General features: G+C 42.1%; 1 protein-coding gene across 1 annotated transcript; it reads left to right on the top strand.

Moving 5' to 3' along the window:
* The first annotated feature begins 1,330 nt into the window (after window positions 1-1,330).
* On the top strand, window positions 1,331-21,929 carry LAMP1 (lysosomal associated membrane protein 1). Its single transcript, XM_061472721.1, has 9 exons — window positions 1,331-1,466; window positions 11,396-11,511; window positions 12,828-13,041; window positions 13,147-13,305; window positions 16,951-17,171; window positions 18,815-18,937; window positions 19,831-19,900; window positions 20,071-20,241; window positions 20,909-21,929. The coding sequence occupies exons 1-9, from the start codon at window positions 1,415-1,417 to the stop codon at window positions 21,046-21,048; spliced, it is 1,266 nt and encodes a 421-aa protein (XP_061328705.1). The 5' UTR covers window positions 1,331-1,414; the 3' UTR covers window positions 21,049-21,929.
* Window positions 21,930-23,146: the final 1,217 nt, after the last annotated feature.

Here is a 23,146-nt window from a genome sequence, read left to right as displayed (position 1 = left end):
AATAGGATTTCAGTAGCAAAATAAGTACTTCTGCGGTTTCAGATGAAGAAAGCATACCCTTAACCGCTTAGGTAAGAGCATCGAGTTACAAAGTGATCAAATGGCCTGGACATCTCTGTTACTATGCTAACATCTGAGAATGCTGATAGAACAACTTCACCTCTTGCTTTCCAGTTTTCCCGAGGAAAAAGAAAAAAAGGATTTCTTAAAACCTTCTTTAGAAAAACATCACACAACACCAGAAACTATGTGAAAGTGCAATTAATTTTACTCATGCAACCATAAGTCATTGCAATCTCTGTTTTAGCTCTGAACACAGATGTGGCTTATCTGTATACACAGGTGATGCATATATATGTATCAGTTCAGAGATAATAGACCATTAACTTCCAGCACTTTTATGCAGCTGGGACTGAGGTAGTTCTGGGTGAGATCACTGTACTTACCTTAGACCGCCTTTAAACCTAGTGGTAAGAAACATATTCTGGAGACAACACAGAACTTAAGTGGTTTAATTGCTCCCCCAAGCCATTTCTCACCCTCCTCTATCACCTCCCCTCTAACACAGCTGCCCGCGCTGCATTCCCCACTGGGAAACACATTTAAATGCCTAACACTGGTCAGGCTTACCTAGGTCCTGATCCTAGAATAGTTTGGGTTGTAAGGGACCTTAAGCTCATCTTGTTCCAACCCATTGGCAGGGCCACCTTCCACTAGACCAGGGTGCTCAAAGCCCTGTCCAACTTGGCTGAAGAACGCGATGTTTCTCCCAGCTCTCATTCAACCTAAGTGACAGCGGTAAGACCTATGGCAGCTCACAAAGACCCCAAGCCTCAGAACACCCATTCCCAAACATCCCTGCTGCAGGTGAGAGCTGACTGGGCAGCCAGTGTCAGGCCAGCAGCACACCGGGGCCAAGCCATGGGTGTCTTCAGCCCTGGGTGGAACAGCGCCTGGGAAGCCCCAGACCCACAGGTTAGCGCTGTTAGCAAGAGGAGCGTGGGGCTGACCTGCAGCAGCTTGTGATGACAGTGCACTGCGTATGCGTGTACCCCGTACACAAACCGTCATCCTTCGGTGCACGCCTGTCCCTCAGGACGGTGGCACGCACCCCCCAGCCCACAGCCCTTCACACGCACCAAAGCGCGCCCCCGCTCCCCTCACGCAGGGCCTGCTGGAACACGACGAAAAGCCCCTCCTCTCGCGAGACCCCGCCTTCCTCCCTCGCCGGGCCGCCCAGCTCACGTGACGGCGCCTGGGCGGGCCCGGGTGACGTCAGCTGTCATATGACCGGCCGGGGCCGTCGCCAGTCTCTCCGGCGCGGTGAGCCGCCGCCCCCAGCCGCTGTACCCGCTGCTCCCGCTCCGCGCGCCCGCCGGTGCCGCCTCGCCTCGCCCTGCCCCGTGCCCCCGACATGGCTCGCGCCCAGGGCGCGCGGCGGCTGCTCGCAGCGGTCGCCCTGCTCGGTAAGGACGGGGACGAGGCGGCCAAGGCCTTTGGCGGGGTGGCGGGCGGAGGGGGCGCGGGCCCGGGGGGAGTCGTCGCAGCCTGGCGTGCCCCCGGGGCCGGCGGCTCTGGACGCGGCACCTGCTGTCACTGGAAACCCGCCCGCGGGCGCCCACCTGCTGTTGCTATTCCGAGCCGGTAACTGGGGGCAGGGGGTCCCGGGCCTCCTGGGCGCGGCGGCAACTCAGCCGGGCCTCGGCCTGGCGCGGGGAACTGGGGGTGGCCCGTCCTTGGGGGTCGCCGGGCACAGCTCCCGGCTGCTGGGAGGTGGCGGATACCTTGGGAGGTCATCGCTTCCCTCTGACTGCATGGGGCCTGCGGCGCCCGAGAGCCTCTGACAGCTGCGGGAGGTATGAGGGGAAGGATGAAGGCGGCAGCGGCTGCGCTTGGTGTGGTGCCCGGGAACCCTCGCTGAGTATCTGCCCTGGATCTATGGACAGCGCTCTGGGAAGATCCTGAAATCACGCCTCTGCCTCCCACGAGACATGGAGACGCAGGAATTACTGATGTCATTGCTAGGAAGTAGCCCTTTCCTATAAAGCATGTAATGCTCCCTTACTTAATGTCTTCCATCCTGCCATACCGTGAGTGAAATCTGACATGTCGCTGGGATAGGGAGATTTTAGTGCTTGATGAGAAGGCTTGTTAGTGCAGCAAGACTGTTTGGTGAGGAAGTGGCTTGCCTGTTTACTAATAACTGTGTTGCTTCAGCTTTCTTGCTCTGAAAGCCACATCATGCGACACTATCAAGTTTCTGAATGTGGCTTTGGCAGCAAAGGAAACTTCTTCAGCGGCCAGCAAAAATACTGCCAGAGTAAAGCAGCAGTTGAGAATGGCTATCTGCTGTCATTTTGGAGATTGTGGTAGTCTTTGGAACTCTTTCAACTGTTCTTTGGTGGTAAATATCTTTATCATTGTTGATGGTACTTCAGTTTCACTGAGCCCAAAAGGTGTCAGTCACAGAGGGCACTGAGTGGCTCAACTATCCAGCCCTTGTTAGCCAGTCTAGTGACCACAGTGACTTACAGCGCTGTCATGCTGGATTTTTAGTTAGTATTGGTAGCTTAAGTGGCATTGAACTGGTGTTGCAGTGAGAATTCTTTGTTTAGCTTATTTAATGTAGTTATAGCTTAAATGAAGAATTTTGTTTGCTTTCTAATTAGGCTGCATAGTTTTTAAGTGGTACCACAGACTGTAGGTTATAGGACTGTGGTAGCTTCTCCCCTGCTTAACTAGTGGTTACAAACATAATTCACTGTGTTAGGTTTTGACACTTTCTGGCATGCTAAATGTGTTAAGTTTCTGCAGCTGAGGCAGCAGACTAGTTTATTTTACCACAGAGAAACTATTTACTGACAGCTGGGACTTTGCACCAATGTCTAGTAGTTGGGTGTTTCTACATAACTTTACAGTCCCAGGAATAATCTTTGTGCTGCATATAGAGATTCCTTCTTGGAGTACAGATCACCTCTTCCATTGTCTGCCAGAGTGGCAGGGCTTGGGCTGTAGTGAGGGGAGAATTCGGAGATAAGAAGATAGGATCTGAGTTCTTCAGGAGTTTTTAGCTCATCTGCAGTCTTTTAGTCATCTGAGTGTGGATAAGGTAATGATCACGGGAGGCTGAAGGATTAGCCTGGGTGGGTCAGATGTAAAAGCTTGTTTGGCAATGCCTTGACTTTGGGACAAAAGAAGTTTTTTATTCCTTCAGAATACCTCACCACGCCTCACTTACTGTTTCGGTTTTACATTCACACTGAGCAGCAAGCACCAAGCTGAATATTTCATGTATCAGCATGAAGTGTTTCATGATGCATTTCCTCACTTGTATCAAGTGTGCATCTGGAATGAAAAAATTGTGGTAATACAGGGAAAGAGGACTACAGGAAATTAAATGCCTCCCCTCAAATTTAGGTGCTGCTTTTTGAAACGTGGAGGAAGATGGTGCTTGTCTGTTGTTGAGCACAATGGGATAGTTGGGTTGTGTGCCAAGCCCAACATTGCTCCTTGTGCTCTTTGACTCCTAGAGCACCAGCAGGCTTTTTTTTCCCTTACTGAGACAGCAAATGCAACAGAAAACACTTCCGAAAACCGAAGTTTAGGGTCGGATGTGGATTTAGTATTAGTAACTAATGAAAGAGTCTGAGATTTGGGGAAGGAAAAATGAGCTTGACCAAGGTAGTGTGATGCCACTTCAGGGTTACTGACACATAATGCACGTGTTTCTGTTGCACAACTCTTGTCCGAAGGGGAATTTCAAACCTTGCTACCAGTGTAGGGATAGTTGAGAGAAACTTGGATAATAAATTCCCGCCAGTGGGCAATTTGGTGTTGTATTGTTTCACCCAGTTTTGGTGTTGCTAGCTGTATGGATTGAGGCAGAGTATAAATTAGTTTACATAAAATATAGTGACTTTAATGTGTGACTTCCAAAGCGTGGTTTTACCAAATGCTGTCCTTAACATTGTGTTTGCTTGATAACCTCTTTAAGAGTGTTGACACAGTCTCTAAGGATCTGAATTTGCATGCTAGTCCAAGGCTGTCCTCCTGTGATAGGTTACTCAGCTTTGACTAAGGCAGCTTTTCTGACTTAAGAAGCAACTCCTTACTTGCTGAGTGAAAACTCTACAGGCTCCCTGATATGCTGCTTTTAAGATATGGTCCCTAGGTTCCCATTCAGGCTGACTGAGAAGTTTTGTCTTTGGTGAAACCAGCTTCTAGATTGTTCTGTAGTGAACAGGGTATTTTCTAATCAGGGGCAGACAATAAACTGAAGGATTGCCTCTAGGTACAGAGGAACCCTACTCAAAAAAGAGATGGATACTTTATTGAGATGTTAACTGCTGTTATCTCTGTTAAGCTGTCTCAAAGGTAACTGATTTCTAGCCCTAAGAAGGCACACCTTGCTTTTGCTTGTTGCAGCTTACCTGCAACAGTTTGTCTTCTCTATCAGATGTGATTTTTAAAAATTCCTTGAGGAAGCTTGGTGCCCTAATGGATTTCTTGGCATTTATTCTCTTGAGCTTGGCAGGAGACCCTTTTGGATATGAGAGTGGCAATAGTTACAACAACTATTTGAATGCTTCATTGCATTATCTTAATTCTAAATTATATGTTTTTAAATTTCCCTTATGTTTTGGTAAATCAAGCTTCCACTTTTTTTTTGTGCATCTGACTATAAGATTGACTGGTGTCCTTTTCAATCTCAGGGTAACGGTTTTTTAACCTTCCTGTCACTTGACAGCACCACTGACTCCTGTCAGTATTACTTTCTCTACTGTATTTCAAAGTTTGAGAGTGTTAGCAGCATGCTGGCAGTAGAGTACAGAGTTCCAAATGTGGTTCAGCTCTGCACAGTCAGCACTTACCTAGCTGTTCCCTCTCCAGAGTTCAGGTTTGAGCACAGTAGCCCACACTAAATGTAGTTTTCTTGTATCTTGTACTGAGTTTTCTTGTATCTGTAGCTTCAGTAACTTCTGATTTCTTAACAAGGCAGAATTCAGTCTGTGTAATATGGCAACACCGGTGTGTCTTTACTTTCCTTGACAGAGGTGAGATCTACTCTCTTCTCAGTAGGACTAGGAGAATGTTTTTACTGAGGCAGTTGTATTATCTTTTTTCCAATATCCTTTCCTCTGGTGAGGCCTTGTCTTTAAATTAAGACAGTGCTTCTTCCTCCAAATGTTATTTGAGCCTGCCAGCTATCTTGAAGGACGTGTGTTAGTTTTGTGGCATGATACAGCAGCGCTAACCAGAGCAAGTGCAAAATGGACTTGTGTGAATGCTGGAAAGGGTCTAGCCGCAGGAGTTCAGACCTTCCAGTGCACTCATGTAATCAGCTGCTGTAGAACCATCCCAAGACTTCCTTCCTCTAGATAGGAAACTGTAAAAAAAGCTTCATATGACTAAATGCAGTTGTGCAATTCTCTGGCTAAATGGCAAGTGCACAGCTGTTGAATAACCTTTCATTTTTAATGCTTTTGTACTTTTATAAATTTGCTTATAAAGACAGAGGTTATTCAAGCTGCAAACTTCAATTGAGAAACAAAATGCTTGCTGCCTTAATGGAAATCACCAATATCAATAATCTCATAATCTGAGACTGCATGAATTTGTCTGTTAGCCGACAAGGGTGTATCTTCCAGGCCTGGATCAGGAACTTGATATAATCAAGTGCTGTAACTGCACACATGCAGCTGGTTCTCTTCTCTCCTAAACTACTTTCATCCATCCTTGAATTAAGCTCTGTTCACCCTTTCCACCACTGTGTTTGTGTTCAAGTGTCTCCAACAGCAGTTGAAATGGGTCCAGCCTTATGTTTTCCTCTTAGGCTTTCCAGATAGCCTTCATTCAGTCTTCAGAATGTGTTGGTAACAGGTAAGTGTAACTCAGTTTTATGAAAACTATTTTGTCTCATGCAGAGTTGTTCATGCATCAAGTCTGTCAATGGATTTTACTGCTTTCAGTTGTTCCCCAGAAATGTCAGGGTTAGTAAATAGAATGATCTTTCAAAAAATGTATTTTTATTACAGTTCTTTTTCTGTACTATCCCCAGGTAGTATAGATCTTGGATTGTAAGCAAGTGATTGTGACTTGGTCTTCTGAAAAAGGACTTGTATGTACTAAGTGTCCCTCTGGGATTGGTACTTACATTAGAAGACAGGTCATCAGAGGAGAGCATAGCTCCTCGGGGATTTTTCCATTCTCTTCTCTGGCATAGATTTAGGGGTCTAAAGTGGTAACTAAGGTCACCACTTTGTTCACACTGAGATGACAGGATCCTTTCAAGCCATCAGAATGAGTAAATTACTGATCGCTTCTGTACAACAGAAAATAAATGGTCTTTTTAGATAAGAACTAGCATTTGTTATCTCCTTGGATTAATGCCCCATAGATAGCAGTGTTCACTGTGTATACCCTAAGAACCTCTGGGCAAAGGTGCTGGGCAACGCAGTAGTGACTAGCTTAGATACAGAATGATTGTGTAGTGCTGGCGTTTGTCAGCAAGCATCCCTTACCTGCAGATTACTGCTGCATAGTAATTACAGGGTAGGCTGTAGCCGAGGAGTCTTTGATGTGTATGACCAGGCTGTAGGTGTGATGCTCTGAGCCACTGTCACAGCATATATGAGAGTGATTAGGTTAGCTGGGCTGTGCTGCACCCATGCTTTTCCTCCCTAATGCCATAGTCACTTGATGTAACTGCAAACAGCGCCATTCACAAGATACCTGTATTGCTCAAACTACTGATGATGAGGAATATGTACCCAGGTCGATTTGGGTAGCTTGCTGTCCTTTCTTCCAAGAGAGGAAGAAAGATACTAGAGTTTTACTTATGTGGGAAACATAACTATATTAACAAACCCCAAATTAAAAAAAAAAGTATCTTTTGTGTTTAGGTCTTTATTGTCAATGTTCTGTGTTTCTAATAAAAAATTGAGACAAAGTAAATTATTAACTATAGTAGCTGGAGTCCTCTTTGCAAGCAGGCAGTGCAAACAATTGCCACTGATGTATGCTTGGGTTTTTTAGAGCACAGCACCATTCATCTTTCACCCTCAGTAGGTTTCCATTAAATGGGAGAATAACTCAAGGGTAGCTGTGCTTGGCTAACAAGATTTCAGTTATTATAAGGTTGAAACCGAAAGTCATCTTTGTGTGGTCAAGAGATGAGGAATATGGCTTTCTAAGAGCCATATTCAAAAAGGCTCTGATTTAGATTGTTCAGATGTGCTAGATTGTTTTCTTAGCATTGTAGTTTGTAGTTTAAAACAACTCTTTCTGAGGAGAATTCTTTAAGATAAATTGTTATATACCAAAGAAGTCTTTGTTTTGACTTGTTTACTGTATCTCAATGTTGATATGCTCTGTTTTTTTTTTTTTAATGAGGTATGTTAGATAAGGAAGGATGCTGGATTTAGTTTAAGTGACATAATTAGCTGCTACTTCAACAGTTGTACCTTTGATCTTTTCTTGCATGAGGCTCTTAACTTTAGAAAGTTATAAAGGGAGAGATTATCCTATGATTTTCAATTGAAAATACACAGCTAGAGTAAATACGTAGCAGCCGTTTTCCAGCACCTATTGAAATACAAAGGAAGTGGAATTTCTCTGATGCTGGTACTTTTCTGGTGGTTCCTCTACTAGGTATCTGCAATACAGTGTTTCCAGCCAAGAGAATAATAAACATCACAAAACTTGTTTTTTTGCTATTGAAAAGTCTAGGAGCTCTTCAGTTGTGTGAATCACAGAATGGTTGGGGTTGGAAGGGACCTTAAGATCATCTAGTTCCAACACCCCTGCCAGGGATGCCTTCCATTAGACTCAAGGCTCCATCCAACCTGGCCTTGACCACTGCCAGGGATGGAGCATTCACAACTTCCTTGGGCAACCTGTTTCAGTGCCTCACCACTCTCACAGTAAAGAACTTATATCCAATCTAAATCTCCTTTGTTTAAGCTTGAATCTGTTACTTCTTGTCCTATCACTACAGTCCCTCATGAAGAGTCCCTCTCCAGCATCCTTACAGGCCTCCTTCAGATACTGGAAGGCTGCTATGAGGTCTCCACGCAGCCTTCCCTTCTCCAGGCTGAACAGCCCCAGCTTTCTCAGCCTGTCTTCATAACAGGAGGTACTTCAACCCCCTTGTCATCCTTGTGGCCTCCTCTGGACTTGTTCCAACAGCTCCATGCCCTTCTTATGTTGGGAACACCAGAACTGCACACAGTACTCTAAGTGAGGTCTCATGAGAGCAAAGTAGAGAAGCAGAATCGGCTCCTGTAACCTGTTGGTCATGCTCTAACATACAGTTGGCTTTCTGGACTGTGGGTGCACATTGCCACTGTAGTACTGCCCTTGCTCTAACACAGGTTGTTGTCATATAAGGTGCTGCAGTTTATTATGAGGAACATTTGAAGTCTGAAGTTAAGAAACTGAAGGTTGTACCAGCCTTTGTGTGGAATAGCAAAGAATGATATTGTTACGAGAAGTACAAGCAGTAATCTCAAGTTGTAGATATGCAATGATGAAATTGAGCTATGGTTTATGTAACTTAATTAGAAATATTCCCAGGACAGATTAATTCAAGATCAGTTTGCTTTTCTGTATTCCTGACATTTTGACTGTAGGCTCTTGCTATTTGTGGGCTGGTGATGATTCATGCGTTAATCACTAGTCTACACTTAAACTGCCTGCGCAAACTCAACGGCTGCTTTCCTGCAAAGCCCAGTGAGCTGTTCCTCTGCCCTAGACTGGCTGGAGTGAAAAGTAGGCAGGACCTTCCTTCCCTCAGTGTCTTGATTTGTTGTTCTCCGTGTGTTCTGAATTTTCTCTGTTCCTACATCCTTCATTCTTTCGTCTGCAGTCCTTCAAGACCATGGGAGCAGATGATGCTGTAGCACAGGTGTCGCTGTTATTGCCATCAGCTTATGCACAGTGAAGCAGCCCTCTTGCCACTTCATCAAGGACAGCTCAGTGTCTCGTGCTGGATGCATTTGTCTTGTCACTGACACTGCAATTCCAGTAACTGCTGAACTCTTCGTAAGGAAAAATGGGGTTTTAAAGTTTGTTTCACACTTACGAAATCGGGATTCATAGCATTTTATGAACTTAACCTGGCAAAAATGCAGCAGTTAGGCAGGTGGTATTTCCTACTGTTTGTTCACACCCCTTATTCTCTATTATTGATTTGTAATCTCTTCATTCCCGGTATCTCTCTCCCATTTAATGCTTTCTGGTATCTCTGCACTGTTTTCCGTTGTTCTCTGAATCATCTGTAGTGTCTGTCACATTTTCCTTTAGGTCAACAACATTTTTCTTAATTGTTTTTCTGCATTTATTTTTAAAGCTGTTTCGGTTTTGTGGGTTTTGGGTTTTTGTTTTTTTTTCTTTTTTTTTCTTTTTCTGCCTATTACTTGTTTATTTTTAGCTTTAAAATTGCTAAGGCTTTTAATAGCTATCAAACAAGGGAGTCAGCATGCACAATGGATGTTTTCATTCTAGCACGTTTTCCATTGGTAGTGTTAGTTCAAGTAGCCATGGACTTTATTCCCTGCTTCTACGCTGTTTTCTATGCTGTGCCAGAAATCTTCAAGAAATCATAAGCAGATTGCTATTGGGAAAACAAGTGCTTGGGTAAAATGTAAACAAGTTCCAGATGTAAATTCAAATCGAAGGAAACTTTGCAAGTTGAAACTTCCATGTGGAAGAGCATCGGCTGTTTCTAGTGCTGCCCTGAACTGCAATAAGTAACATCATCTTTGTGAATATATGTTCCTGAATGAACACTGAGCTGCACAGAAGGGCAAATGTAGTAGTTTTGGTTTGAAACACCAATTTTTTACACTATCCATTCTCAAGAAATTTCTCTCTTCTGCCTATCTCTGGTTTCAGGTCTGGACTCTTCAAGCAACTGGGTAAAGTTTATTAATTCCAGCTACAGCTCTGCCTCCCTTTGGTGCTGGGGGGAGGATATATTGTTGCTAAGGGGAAAGAAACAAGGGAAAATGCTTGCTGAGTGCCAAAGAAATTGTTTCCGCTGTATTCCTGCAACTGAAGGGCCTTCTATCAAAGTCCAGCTGACAGGAGTCAAATTTTTCCTAATAATAGTCTTAGTACAAGTCTATGTACCATAGTTGTGGAGTGAAAAGTTTTAAAATTGGGATTTGCATTTTAAAAACTACTTGGGGAGGGAAGCTAGCTAATGGATAATCCGTCAGCTGAGCCTTTTTGCTGTATCAGCAGCTGAATGGATTAGTGTGTTTAAAGCTTGATTGCTGGAGATAGACTGCTTTATGTTTTGCAGATGCTTTTTTTTCTGTATCAGGTTTTCTGCAAGACTGAAGTTGTTGGAAATGCAGGCTGGTGAAGTGGTAGCATGAGAATCCGGCAGGTTTTCTGCCGTGAGGTTTACTTTGGCTGTGTGTGTTGTGACAAGTTAAGAACCAGAAAAAAAGAAAATTAACTTGAAAGACCTTGGTATGATTTTAGATTCAGGAGTTCTGTCCAGTTAGCCCATACTGCAAATGAAGTAAGAGATAAACAGCTTTTTTGGCTGCATCCAGCCTGCTGCAACACATTCCCTTTGTGAAGCTTCATTGGCAGTGGATGCTGATCTGCTGTCAGAAAGGATAATCCTGTGCTCCTCTTGCTGTAAGTTCTGACCCTGTTAAGTCAGTACTAGTGGGGTCAGTACTGGTGGGCTGGAGGGCAGTGACTGGGGGAAAAGCTGTGCTCTTGTGTGCAGCTCAGTCTGAGGTCGGCTTAAACCAGTCAGGAACACATAACATCTGCCTGTGTCAAGGTCTTGGCCCCCATCCTCCTCCCAAGTGCAGAGAGGGTGATGACAGTGAAGCGAAGTTCTCCTGGCAATGGTGGCATGGTCCATCGTCTATTTTTGGCAGTCCCTCTAAAACGTCAGCAGTCAATCCAAGCTTTCTTCATGCTGCATTCAGGGCATGTACAGCCAAGTGTCCTGGTACAGCGGGAACGAAGGCTGTGTGGTGTGTTGTGGGGGGAAGGCCGAGTGCTGTAGGCATGCAAGATCATATATGCTAAGTCAGTTCTGGCTGAAGCTGTGTAGGATGAACACTGATCAGCTGCCTTGAAGGCTACGACTGGTTTTTGTTGCAAGCTTTTCTTGCCCTCTGAGGACCCAGCATGGCAACAGTTTCAGTTTGGGTGGCTTTGTCTTCTTATACATGGTGTTTTAAATTTGCCATCTGTGTACGAGAGATGTTGAAGATAGTATAGAGACCATTAATACCCAAATTTCCAAATGAACCTGTTGTTTGGGATGTACTCACAAATGTAGAGTTGTACATCTTTCTCTGTTTGGGATCCGAAAAAGATAAAATTATATGACACAAAATTAACCACTTGTCATTCTTAACAGGCTTTTTACAGGCTTCCTCTTCATTTGAGGTGAAAGATCAGAGTGGTAAGATCTGCATAATTGCTGATATGACAGTAGCCTTCTCAGTGGAGTACAAAAGCAATGGGCAAAAAGAGGTAAGGGGAATACTTCCCTGTTTGTCTCTAATTTGTGTTTATAAACTGTGTGGTATTTCTGCAAGTGCACAGTACTTAAGCGTTGAACAAATATCTAAGCATAAAAACCACTTCAGAAAAGATTTTCTCCCTTCCAGTCATGTTGCATCAAGTTATTATTGATGCTTCTTCTAATTAAACAGTGTTAAGGCTGCCTGAAACACCACAAACAATACATGTGTGGAATTAATTTTGTGACTGAAATACCACTAAATGGTAGCTAAAATGGCTTTCACCGGAACTGTAAGGATCAGTCAACTTCTGTGAACTTGGTCATACTTACATGGACTAAATCTGAACTGAAATGGCTGTTGGCATGTAATTTTTAAACTTGCCTGAAATCTGATCTTGCTTAGCAGATCTCTAGCTTTCATTGTATCTGCAGACCAGTGCAGTGCTTACAAGTTGTTCCATATTAACAGCATAAGCCTGTTATTGGAAAGTTGAGTTTTTTTTTATTTACAAGTACTCTGCTTCTCAGTTTACTTTCTCGGTATCTTTGCTACTGAACAGGAATTGTTGATTATTTATTATCTCATTGCAGCTGCATGTTTTGAGGCACTCTTGTTGAAGATGATGTTTTTTTTTTTCCTAGCAATCAGTATTATGTGGAATTAAAAAGTAAAAAACCCTATTACTTTGCCAGTGTGCACTGGCTATGCGTGTTTTGAGCTATATTGCATAGTCCACTTTTTCAGTGGTACAGATGGTTGCAGTCCTCCTGACACTGATATGTAAGTTTGTATTCAGAGGTGACTACTTTCATAACATGCTCTTGGCCGTTTCTTTGTGTAAGCAGTAAGCTCAGAACATTTCAGCAAACACTGTATTGATCTTCAGGTATCATGTTACTTCCCAATATGTAATAAGCTCAAAAGTATTATAGCCAAACTGTGTAGGCTGTACCACTTGCTTTTGTTCTTACTCAATTGTACTACAAGAAGCAAAGCTTTAATTTCCTCCTGTTTTTTACACATCCAGAGTTTGCCAGATTTGATTCACCTTGTATTGAAGTACACGCAAATTTATAGCGCTAGTTTAGTGGGGGCTGAGAGGGAAGTCTAAAAAGTGCAGTATTTCTGTTTTGTCCACAAATTTCAGAGGGTGGTAGTCTTAGAAATCTGAGTGCCAGAAAAATGCTATTTGCTACATACTGGTATAGAAGTAGACATAGCACATATGAACGTCAGCTCTTATATTTTGTAACATTTTCATAGGATATTTAAAAAGCAGTAAGGAAAAGCTCATTTACATCTGTGTTGTTTTCTACCCCACAGTTTGCACACTTTTTTCTTCCACAAAATGCTACAGTAGGCCCACAGAGCTCATGTGGTAAAGGTAACACATCTCATCCACTACTGGTATTGGATTTTGGAGCAGGACATTCATTAAGTCTGAACTTCTCAGAACAAGCAGACAAGTACCAAGTTGAAGAGCTAGTTTTCCACTACAATCTCTCAGATGCAACTTTATTCCATAACTCAACTGCAGGTAAAATGAAAACTTCCTGTTCTTATTGTGTAACCCTTCCAGATGTAATACTGATTTGTTTCGGTAAATACTTTTACATACTAATGCAATGTAATCATTTTACAGGAGTGAAGAGAGTATCGCATAGAACTATTATTCAGGCATATATAGGCACAACATACAGATGCGTCAGATCCAAGCAAGTCAATATGAAGAATGTGAACGTTACTTTTAGCAATGTTACCTTGGAAGCCTATCTCACAAATGGCACTTTCAGTATGAACAGTAGGTATCTTGTAGCAGAAAATATACTTGATAAGCTAGTATTTCCAGTAATAGGTTATTTCTAAGTCCTGACTCATCATATTTAGGTAGGTACAAATTGGATCTGAAGCTCTCATAGCAGCATCTTCTGAAATTAGGGGACCTGCTTTGGGTTTTATCTGTAGGGTTTTCAGCATCCATGACTGGAAGATAGTGCACTGTGTTCCCATGGGTTTTATACAGGTATTGTGGAACATTCCTTCTGTTCATGAGTATTTACGTGTGTAAACATGTGCTGCAGTAGGTCAGCTGGGCATACGGCCAAAATCCTTTTTTAAGAAGTATCTGATAACTTCCAAGTATTATGTCTCTATTGAAGTGATTTGAATGACTTACTGTGTGCTCTGGGGAAAATGAGTGATACAATGGCAGACAATAGAGAACTAGTTTATAGGGAACAGATCTGTTTGCCTTCCTACAGGAGGCTTTGTGTAAGCTGCAACAGTGATATTTTTTTTCTCTGACTTGATCACAAAGCAACTTTATCCTGATTGCTTGTATTGAAAAGCATTTTGTAATTTCACTGCTATAATGATTAGAAGACAAGCTACTTCATGGAATGTTCAAGTCCTTTGTTTTTGTGGCAATGTTCTTCAAACCTGAAGAGCCATATAAACTGATCACCCATGCTGTTGTCTTAAGGAGTGACAAGTCTTTGCTTTGCTTTTGGGGCAAGTAGAAAACCTTTATCTTCTGTGGAAAGTGTAGAACTTTTCTTATGCTGCTAATCCAACTTACGCACCTGTTAAATTGAAATGAATCTTAAAAACTAGGGTAGTCAGTGCTCACTTGGGATGGATGCATTGAACAGGTGCCTTCTGTTCAATGCCTCCATACATTGAACAGGAGTATATCCTGTATCTCTGAAAAATACCTTGCCTGATGCATGATAATAATGGCATTAACTTACTTAATGGCTGCCTCACATGACTGGCTTGGATTTCAATGTGTATCCTCTCTTGATCAAACCTTTTCCGTTCAGTGAGCTGGTTCGCAGCAAAGATGTGGACCTACATTTTTCATTAAAAAAAAAAAATCTGATTTCTATTACTCCAGTCTTCAGAACTCACTCATTTTTAATTGATATCGTGATCCAGTTATCACACCAGATAAACATAAGTGATCAGTTATCAGGCTTGAACATAGGCAATGAAACTGGGAAAAGCCAGCTTACATGTCTACAAAACTTTAGTAAGATCTCCCTACTGTGTAATACTTTTCCTTTTAAGCTAGCCTGTTACCTGTTCTTGTGTAGTCCTTTGGTAAAAAAAAAATCTATCAATATTTCATTATTTTTGGAGGGTGCTTTTTATGCAACATAAGTTTGTCAGCATTTTGCTTCATTTTCTATTCCTGTACTTCTGGTTTAGATTAATAAAAATGCTTTAATTTGCCATGGGCACTTCTCCATGTTTGGTTTTCTCCATCCTGAGGTATCACTGTCTTGATGAAACTATTGATCCTCAGAAAAAAAAAAACCCAAACAAAAACATTTTCTGTAATCCTGGAGTAGACACTAGTCTGAGTTCAAGCTATTTGCTTTGGGTTTTTTTGTTTGCACATTCCTGTTACCCATACTGCCATGCAGTTTTTTCTTTATCATTCCTAAGTTTTTATTACTGTCTTGGGTCTGCACCCAGATATTTTTTTTTCATTCCCACTGCACAATGAGCTCATTCTTGTGGGTGGTTGAAGGTTTTTTTTAATTATTATTCAGGTAGTTGAAGAATTCTCACTATCTTTTTTAAGTCTTTTTGACCCTGAAATCACATTGTTCTTTGAGATCAGTTCCTTCTTTCCATTCTTGTGGACTTGAGGCTTCGCCTGTCCTTGTGGTAGCTGGTTATTGATAAACTTTGGATCTGGGATTCTCCCTCACCTCCCCTCTCCCCAGCAACTCTTTGATTATAGGATATTTCTGCTGGTGATTTGGGCAGAAAGGAAGGGAAGGGATGAAGAGTCAGTGTTTAGTGTATCTGCATCACTAGAAGTGGTAACTTCTATCAATATACCTTGAAGTTAGTGGCTGAGGTTATGGTAATGATTATCTGCAGCTCTGAAGAAGAGGAGGCTTTCATTTTATGTGTGTTGGTAGTTTTGTCAGCTGCTTTCCTGTAACTGTCAGAGAAAGACATAAGAATTTGTCTCATCTTCAGATTTGTCTTAAAGAGTTGCTATGAGCTATGCTGTAAATCGGTTCAGTAAAAATACTGCATTAAGACTCCACCCAGGGCAAACTTCCACCCAAATTGGTTTGGTTGCTTCCATCTCTGCCAGCTTGAGTAAGAGGCTGTACATGTTGAGATCTTGTAGATGGAGGGGAAATGCTCCACTGAGATACAAAGTAATGCTGCTGTTGGGTTTATTTGTTAAGAAATGATCCCATTTTGGGACATGACCAATATCAGTCTACAGAAGATAGTGTCACTCATCCGTCCATTCATCCACCTTCCCTCTGCTCTGACTTTCCATAAATGGAGTAGAAATAGGAAAGCGTGCTGTGTTGGAGTCTGGTAACTTTAGGTGTGATTAGAGTCCCTTGTTCTGAGCCATAATTGAAAGTTCAGTTGATGTTTAAGTGTAGAGGCTGTTTCTTAGATGTCTGGTATCTGCAAGGATTAAATTTTAGAAGTAGGCCTTTTGAGTCAGAATTGACTGCTGCTGCAATTTGTTATCCTCACAAAGTTGCAAGCCGTTATCCCTGACATGGGGAGATGACCTTCGCTTAGAACATGGAAGCCTCTACTACAGTAACGTCTTTGCTCTGACCTTTGGTTTTGGCTTAGATGTTCAATGCAGGAGCCTGCTCCCAGATCAAGTTAAGACCTTGGTGCCAGTTGTTTCTGAGTACTCTGGCAAATAAATCTGTCACTGCTCCTTCTGTCTTCTTTTGCCTTGGAAGTTGCTGCTGAACTGGATGAAAAGAGAAGGCTGTCTTGCACATCCATACTCGGCCTTCTTACCCCCCTGGTATGTAGCTGCTAAGGCAGGACAAAAGGGGGGACTGACTTGAAAGGATATAGTAGAACATTTGCTATCAGCAGTGTCAGGTCCAGTAGCATTTTAATGTTACAGTGGATATTCCAAAATAATGACATGCGGTCCTCACAACCTGGTAATGTAACTGAGGGAGAGAGGGGAAGGAGAACAGCATACCTCCTGAGAGATGACTTTGAACAGTGGGCAAGAGAACTGTTCTTTTGCTTCTAGCATGCAAGTGCCTAGAGTGTCTGAGCGGTAGTCATTCTAGCCTTGCTGTGAACATACAGCCCGAACACTGGCTCTGTCAGCATAGCAGTATGTTATTTATCCTGACTTGATGGCAAAGTGAAATGACAGACATGAATGAAAGCAGATACAATCACTGTGAATTTCTGTAAATAACAGCACAGGTGTCACTTTCACATGCCAGGCTTTAAAAATGTCTCAAATTTTGTAACAAGAGTTCAAATAACACTTTACCATCACATTTTTCAGCTTTTATTATCTTGTATTAGAATAAGCTACTTGAAATTGTATCCTCCTTTCCCTTGAGGATAAAAAGATAGAGCATCCCACAGCTGCTTTTTTTTTTTTTTTGTAATGACTGTTTTCCTTTCTCTCCAGAGACAGAATGTGCTGAAGATATGGTCTCTACTACTGCTGTAGTGCCTACAACTCCTAAACAGACTACTAGCCAGGTTCCAACAACAACTAGCCCAGTGCCAACTGTATCACCCCCAAATCCTGCAGTTGGTAAATACAATGTGACTGGTCCAAATGGAACCTGTGTACTTGCCTACATGGGGTTACAGCTTAATATCACCTATCTAAAAAAAGATGAAAAGGTATACTTTTTTTTCTTTCTTCAAAGCCTTCAGATTTGAAGACTTGGTAAATTATTATAGGCTAACTTTTTTCTTTTAAAATCACAGTTCTTTGTTGTGTTCATCCATGGTAGTACTCCATTTGAATTGCTTAACTTTGACTAGTGACAATTCAAAAGGTTCTCTTCTACCGAAAGTGGTAAGTTTTTTTTGTCCAGTAAGAGTGTTAGACTTGTCTGTAAGATCTAGTACATGTACGTGGCTGTTCCACAGAAGCAGTCAAAAATTATCAAGATATGAGTAGGGGGAATCCTGTTATGAAAGATATCATCTAAACAAGGCTTTTTAAACTAAAAAAAAAATCCAAGAATTTGGCCTGAGACACCTGAATGAAAATAGAGACTATTAGAAGGGAAGGTTATTACTGCTGTAAAACTGGACAGGCTTGTGACAGGTTAACTTCCAGCTAGCACCAAGGAGACTTGAGTTTGACATTAATGCTTTTGAGCTACTGAAGGGCCAATTTTGACAGCAAACATGCCTCGTGGCTTATGTAAGGTCCAGCCTGGTATTGGTTCTTTCCCTCTGTTGTTGATGCAAAGCCCAGCTTGCCAACTCCACAGACAAACCTGGTACACACTTAGCTGGGAAGGCGGAGCAGTGAGGAGTAATCCCAAAGGGACTGCTGAAGGTCCTCAGATAGGAAACAGTGACCAGGGGTCGGCAAACCTTGATGTCCAGTAAAGCTTTGTTGTGAGGGACCTTTGATCACAAGCTGGTTTTTCCTATCCCATGGATTAATCTGATGTAACAAGGACAAGTGTGGGCAAACTAACTATACAAAAGCAACCATAATTGAAGCTGGATCTCACTGATGAAGGACCTGGTGTGGGGAGGTGGTATCTGCATAGGATTTAGCTGCTTAATGCTGTATGTGGTGATGCAAAGGAATCCATTGCATTTTTTGATCATGCTGATGACTGAGAGGTGGTAAGACCAGGAGCACTGATAGCTGGTATGTGGTTGTACACTAGCTGGTTATGATGGCAACTGCATTTTAGCCACCTTAATTGCGTGAAATCACCTAGCCATGTATCGCGTGGCATTCTAGCTCTGCTGGAACAGCTGATTTTAGTGTAATGGCGAGTGAGTTTTTCAGAGTCAGATAAGGATCAACAAAAAGCTTCTGAAAGGTTTCCAGCTGACTGATTGGGAAGTGTATTTAACTCACAGCCTTCTGCAGATACAGGACAGTGTAAAATCATGTCCCATGGGCAAAACTAAAGCATTTTGAACTGAAGTGATTAGTAAGATGACTGTGCTTACACGTGGTTCCCTTCATTATGTCCAAGCAGTATTTTATAGCTTCTTGCTCCCTGATGTAGTGGTTAGTGATGTGTTTACTTATGCTGCTAGGACCAAGGAAGTTTAGTGTGCAGAAAGCAGCAGGTTATTGGCTGCAGGAAGCTTTGTTAGCCATGCAAAGATGCCCTATGTTCTCTGCCAGCGTGGTAATGCAAGTGCAGTTTATGGGCTAGTGTATCTGGCCAGTCAGCTGTAATGTGTAGAGTGTGCATGTAAGCATAAGCAAGCCAGAATTCAGCTGAACATATGGTGATGCATTAGTCTCTTTGAATGTCATAACCGATCCTCTTCTCTCATAGATTGGTTTGGATGTGCTGAATTTTATACCACATAATACAACTTCTTCTGGGAGATGCAACAACACATCTGCCCTCTTGAATCTGACCTTTGAGAAAACAAGGGTTATCTTCCACTTTGCATTGGTAAGAGTCTCAAAACAAGCTGTAGGGTCTGCAGGACTTTTCATGTGGGAAAACTGACTGGGGCAAGTAGGAGAGAAAAAAGATGCAACTGAAGGAAGAGAAGTAAATACTTCCTTTGCTTTTAATACTAGGATTTAGAGGGTTTCACACTTGGTCACCGTTGTGAGGAAAGAATATGTATGTATGCACACATACATATGTATGCATATATGTATTTTGTTTGGAATGAGAATTTAAGATTGTATTACTACTCTAAAGCTTCTTGCCCAGCCTGGGCAACTGCCTGTGACAAGTAGGCATCTCACTTAATCGTACAAGCCTGGAGCTGGATTTAAGTCCACATTATTATTCTGGGCACAGCCCAAGGGCTACATGTGCCTGTCTTATGGTCGCCTATGGTGGTTGGGAGTTCAGTTTCCCACAGCCCTGCTCCAGTGCTATATTAGTACTGTGTACCCTTGAGGATTGAATGCACCATGTTTGTTAGAGCTTCACACTCCTTTTAATACTTGTGGGACTGATCAAATTGCAATCACCTTGACCTGTTATTATTGAATGAGCCTCTACATCTCTGTGGTGTACTGACCTGCTTCAAAGCTGCATCTGTACCACAGGTGAGATCACTGTACTAACCTGGTTAAGGCATGGGCAGGACTATGTCAGCAGCCTTAGGGGTGATGGTCCCATTTGCTCTGCATTCCTGTCTCCCCCAAAGGAATAGTTCCTCAAGTGCAATGAAGCTCTTCTTCTGGATGTTAATCCCAATTGTGGACTATCTTTTGAAAACCTTTCTCAAAACGCATGCAGAATTGACCCTGAATGTTAACAGCTTATGTTGTACATCATTAGCTTAAATGACAACTACTGGCTTGTTTTTTTTTCTTTTCTTAAAGAATGCAACTGCTGAAAAATTCTTCCTGCAAGGTGTGAATGTGAGCACAACTCTCCCTTCTGAAGCAAAAGGTAGGGACTTTTAAGAAGTCTACCTTCAGTGACTAATACTATAAATATTAAGGGTTGTTTGCATTAAATAATGTGTTAGAAATGTTGGGGATGAATGTATCAAATTTAAAGTCTACAAGCTTACAGCTTCTGCTCTTCAGGTTTCTGTAATAAGACTTTCTCTTACGCAGTCCCAAGATTTGAAGCATCAAACAATAGCATGAGTGAACTGAGAGCTACAGTAGGGAACTCCTACAAGTGTAGTGCAGAGGAGAATCTCCAGGTCACGGACAAAGCCCTGGTCAACGTATTTAATGTTCAGATCCAGGTGTTCAAGATTGATGGAGACAAATTTGGGGCAGGTAAGATGTTTACATTTTGGGGCAGGGAACCTAACAATTGTGGAGTACACTTTAATATAAACGTATTATTCTGTAGTCAAATGTCAGCTTGTGGGTGTGTTACGCTTAGTCTCTGTGTGCCCTACTACAGATGGGGTGGTGGCATGGTAAGAGGTTGTGAGCTGAGGCTAGCATGAGAAGTATGTAATAAAAAGCTTTGAAATAACTAGGACTTCTTCCATATGGTCCAGAGAAGAGCTAAGGAAAAGCGTTAACTTTCCCTCATAACTGTGTACAGAAAGTCATATGAAAAGGGCAAGTTCTGGGAAGTTACCAGCTCTTTTAGTTAACGCTGTCCTTTGTGATTGTGATTAAAGCAAAATAGCTGTGGGAGGAGTCACATGAATATATTTGTGACAGCTATGCTTGTATATAGCTAAGAGTAATAGCTCTTGAGAAGGCAAGAATTACTCTAGATCTCTATATTGTGCATACAACTGGTATGAGAAGGACTTCATCCTGAATGATCATAGTGAACTTAGCTTCCTTTTGGTTGTTGGCAAGTTAATCCAGATGTGAACTTGAGCCAGTTGTAGCTATGTGCCGAGAGCAAAAGCCTGGAGTTCTGGATGTAGCCATCTGTTGGTGCACTAGTGCTTAACATGGGTCTTTTTCTCTCTCTCTCCAGTGGAAGAATGTCAGCTGGATGAAAATAACATGCTGATCCCTATAATAGTTGGTGCAGCCCTGGCTGGTCTTGTTCTCATTGTCTTGATTGCTTACTTGATTGGCAGAAAGAGGAGCCATGCTGGATATCAGACAATTTAATGACTTGCACTAAAATCCAGTGTAGATGAAAAGCAATTGCAAGAGGCTGGGAAAACTCCCCCACACATTTCCCCTGAGCTAAGATTGATATTATAAGGGAACACCTTTTCTTGCAAATTGCTTCTTCTTTAAAAGTCTGCTTTATTAAATGTGAAATCATCTTGCAGCATTTAACTATGCACAAAGAAAATAACTTCTGAAGATTCTGGTGTTTAATTTTTGCTAACTAGTTGAAATATTTACCCACTTAGAAACAAGCTGAAAGTTTTTAAAGGTGCTTTTTTGCGGAATTGGCATAAGGTCACGTCAGCTAAAGATTCCAGAGAGGGATGTTGCTAATTCACACTGACTCACTTTCAGAACTCTTAACAAAGGGAAAAGGTTTGTTCTTTGTACTGCTACCATCCAGTGATGATGTTAATTATACTGATGATGCATTTCAAAACGATTTAGTAACAACTGACAAAATTGAAGTTTAAAATCTAAACTCCACCTGGTCTCTTAGGTGTGTATTTTTTACTAAGCTTTAAACGCAATGCCTGGCATATGCAGGGTGTGAATGATGCAATACTCAAACCTTACAGGAACTCTTTATGATTGGACAACTCCCCTGTTTGATATTTTTGATGCTACCCAGCTCATTAGGAGCTGGTACTTTTTTAAAATGGGTGTTATTTTTATTTACTTTTTTTTGTAAAGTGATTTCAGTCTATTCTGTTGGAAGGTCCAGAGAGATCCTGTTACTGCACACATGTACAATATAGATCTCGATCTGCTGATTCTCTTGCTTTAACCTTGACTGGGGGGCTGTACACTTTAAGGATCAGTTCTTATGTATGCATTGCCTGTAACAATGCTAATAAAGACACTTTTTTTCTGTATATCTTAGTATTGCTGGTCACTGTTTAACCCAGTGGTCAAGTGTTTAAATGCTGAAGTTTTGGTTTGGCTCTACTTGGGGAGCTTTAAACAAATCCTTAGTGTGGAGTTATGTTAAACAAGTGCTTAAGTTGTTTCTCTGTGGCACTAAAGCGAGGCTTAACTCTGTATGCGTCTTTGGAACAGTCCCTTGATTTGGACTTTGTGCTTGGAAACAGGTAAAGTTTCTGCATATCAGTAACCCAAGACTTGGAGAAGTTAACTCATCCATTAAATTACTTGTTATTGAAAAATGTCATTGCCTTCTGAAAGCGCTGCCAAGATACTCAGTATAAGGACTGAGGAAGTGATAGTTTATGTTTTAATTTGAAGTTGGATTCTCACCACAGAGTAGGAGGTGCATGTCTGCTGAGCTCTGTGTGCACTGTGATGTGCTGGAAAGGAACCTCGGTGTTTAAGCTTCCCTGATTTCCCTCCTGCAGTATTGTTTTGGTGTTAACAGTACTACCTATGCAGGGCAGAATCAAGGCATGCTGAAACATTGCACAGAACACTGCTCTTCTGATAAGGAGAACTGAATGCAGGGCAGTAAGGCTGGTATGCTGTGGGTGGGCCCTGCTACCTTGAAGGTACCTGGAAAGTGTGGATTTTGCCAGTTGTGAATAAACTAGTATTTCCTAATACCTGCTGACAGACTGTAAGCATGGTACTGCATATATCCTTATAATTCAATATGCAAGCAGAAAGCTGTCTGTCTGGTACCATAAAGAATAGGATAGCTTGGAATCATACTGTTAGTAGCCGTCTTTATTTGTCTAGAAGAGCATTCATCTATTTCCTGTGAAAAATTGGTATGTTCTTTTTTCCCTGCTGAGGAATGAAAGAAATTCAGTCTGCAGGGAGGAAAAATATAAAGCCTTCCTTGACAAAGCATGAAGGTAGCTTGGAGAATAGTCTGAAAAGGAGGGTGGTGTCAAAAGGTGAGACTTTCAACAATACTTGTTCAACAGGCAGAATAAAACCCATGAACTAACTGGTCTCGGGTGTCTTTCCTCCCGAGTGGCAGTAAGGAAAGGATTTGGCCACGAGAGGGCTCTGTAAGGACAAGAAAGCAATTCACCGGCCCTGGCTCCAGCAGGGCTGGAAGTGGTCTAGTGCCGGGGTAGGGCTGCTGCATTGCTTGTTTCTGCCCAGGGGTAGGAGATTTAGATTCGCGTTA

This window comes from Pezoporus flaviventris, unplaced genomic scaffold (genome assembly GCF_033815535.1).
Source record: "Pezoporus flaviventris isolate CSIRO_AGI_PZ_B2104156 unplaced genomic scaffold, CSIRO_AGI_Pfla_v1 ptg000072l, whole genome shotgun sequence".
NCBI lineage: Eukaryota > Metazoa > Chordata > Aves > Psittaciformes > Psittacidae > Pezoporus > Pezoporus flaviventris.
Note: the sequence above shows the minus strand (reverse complement) of the source record. Positions and strands in the feature narration are given on the sequence as shown.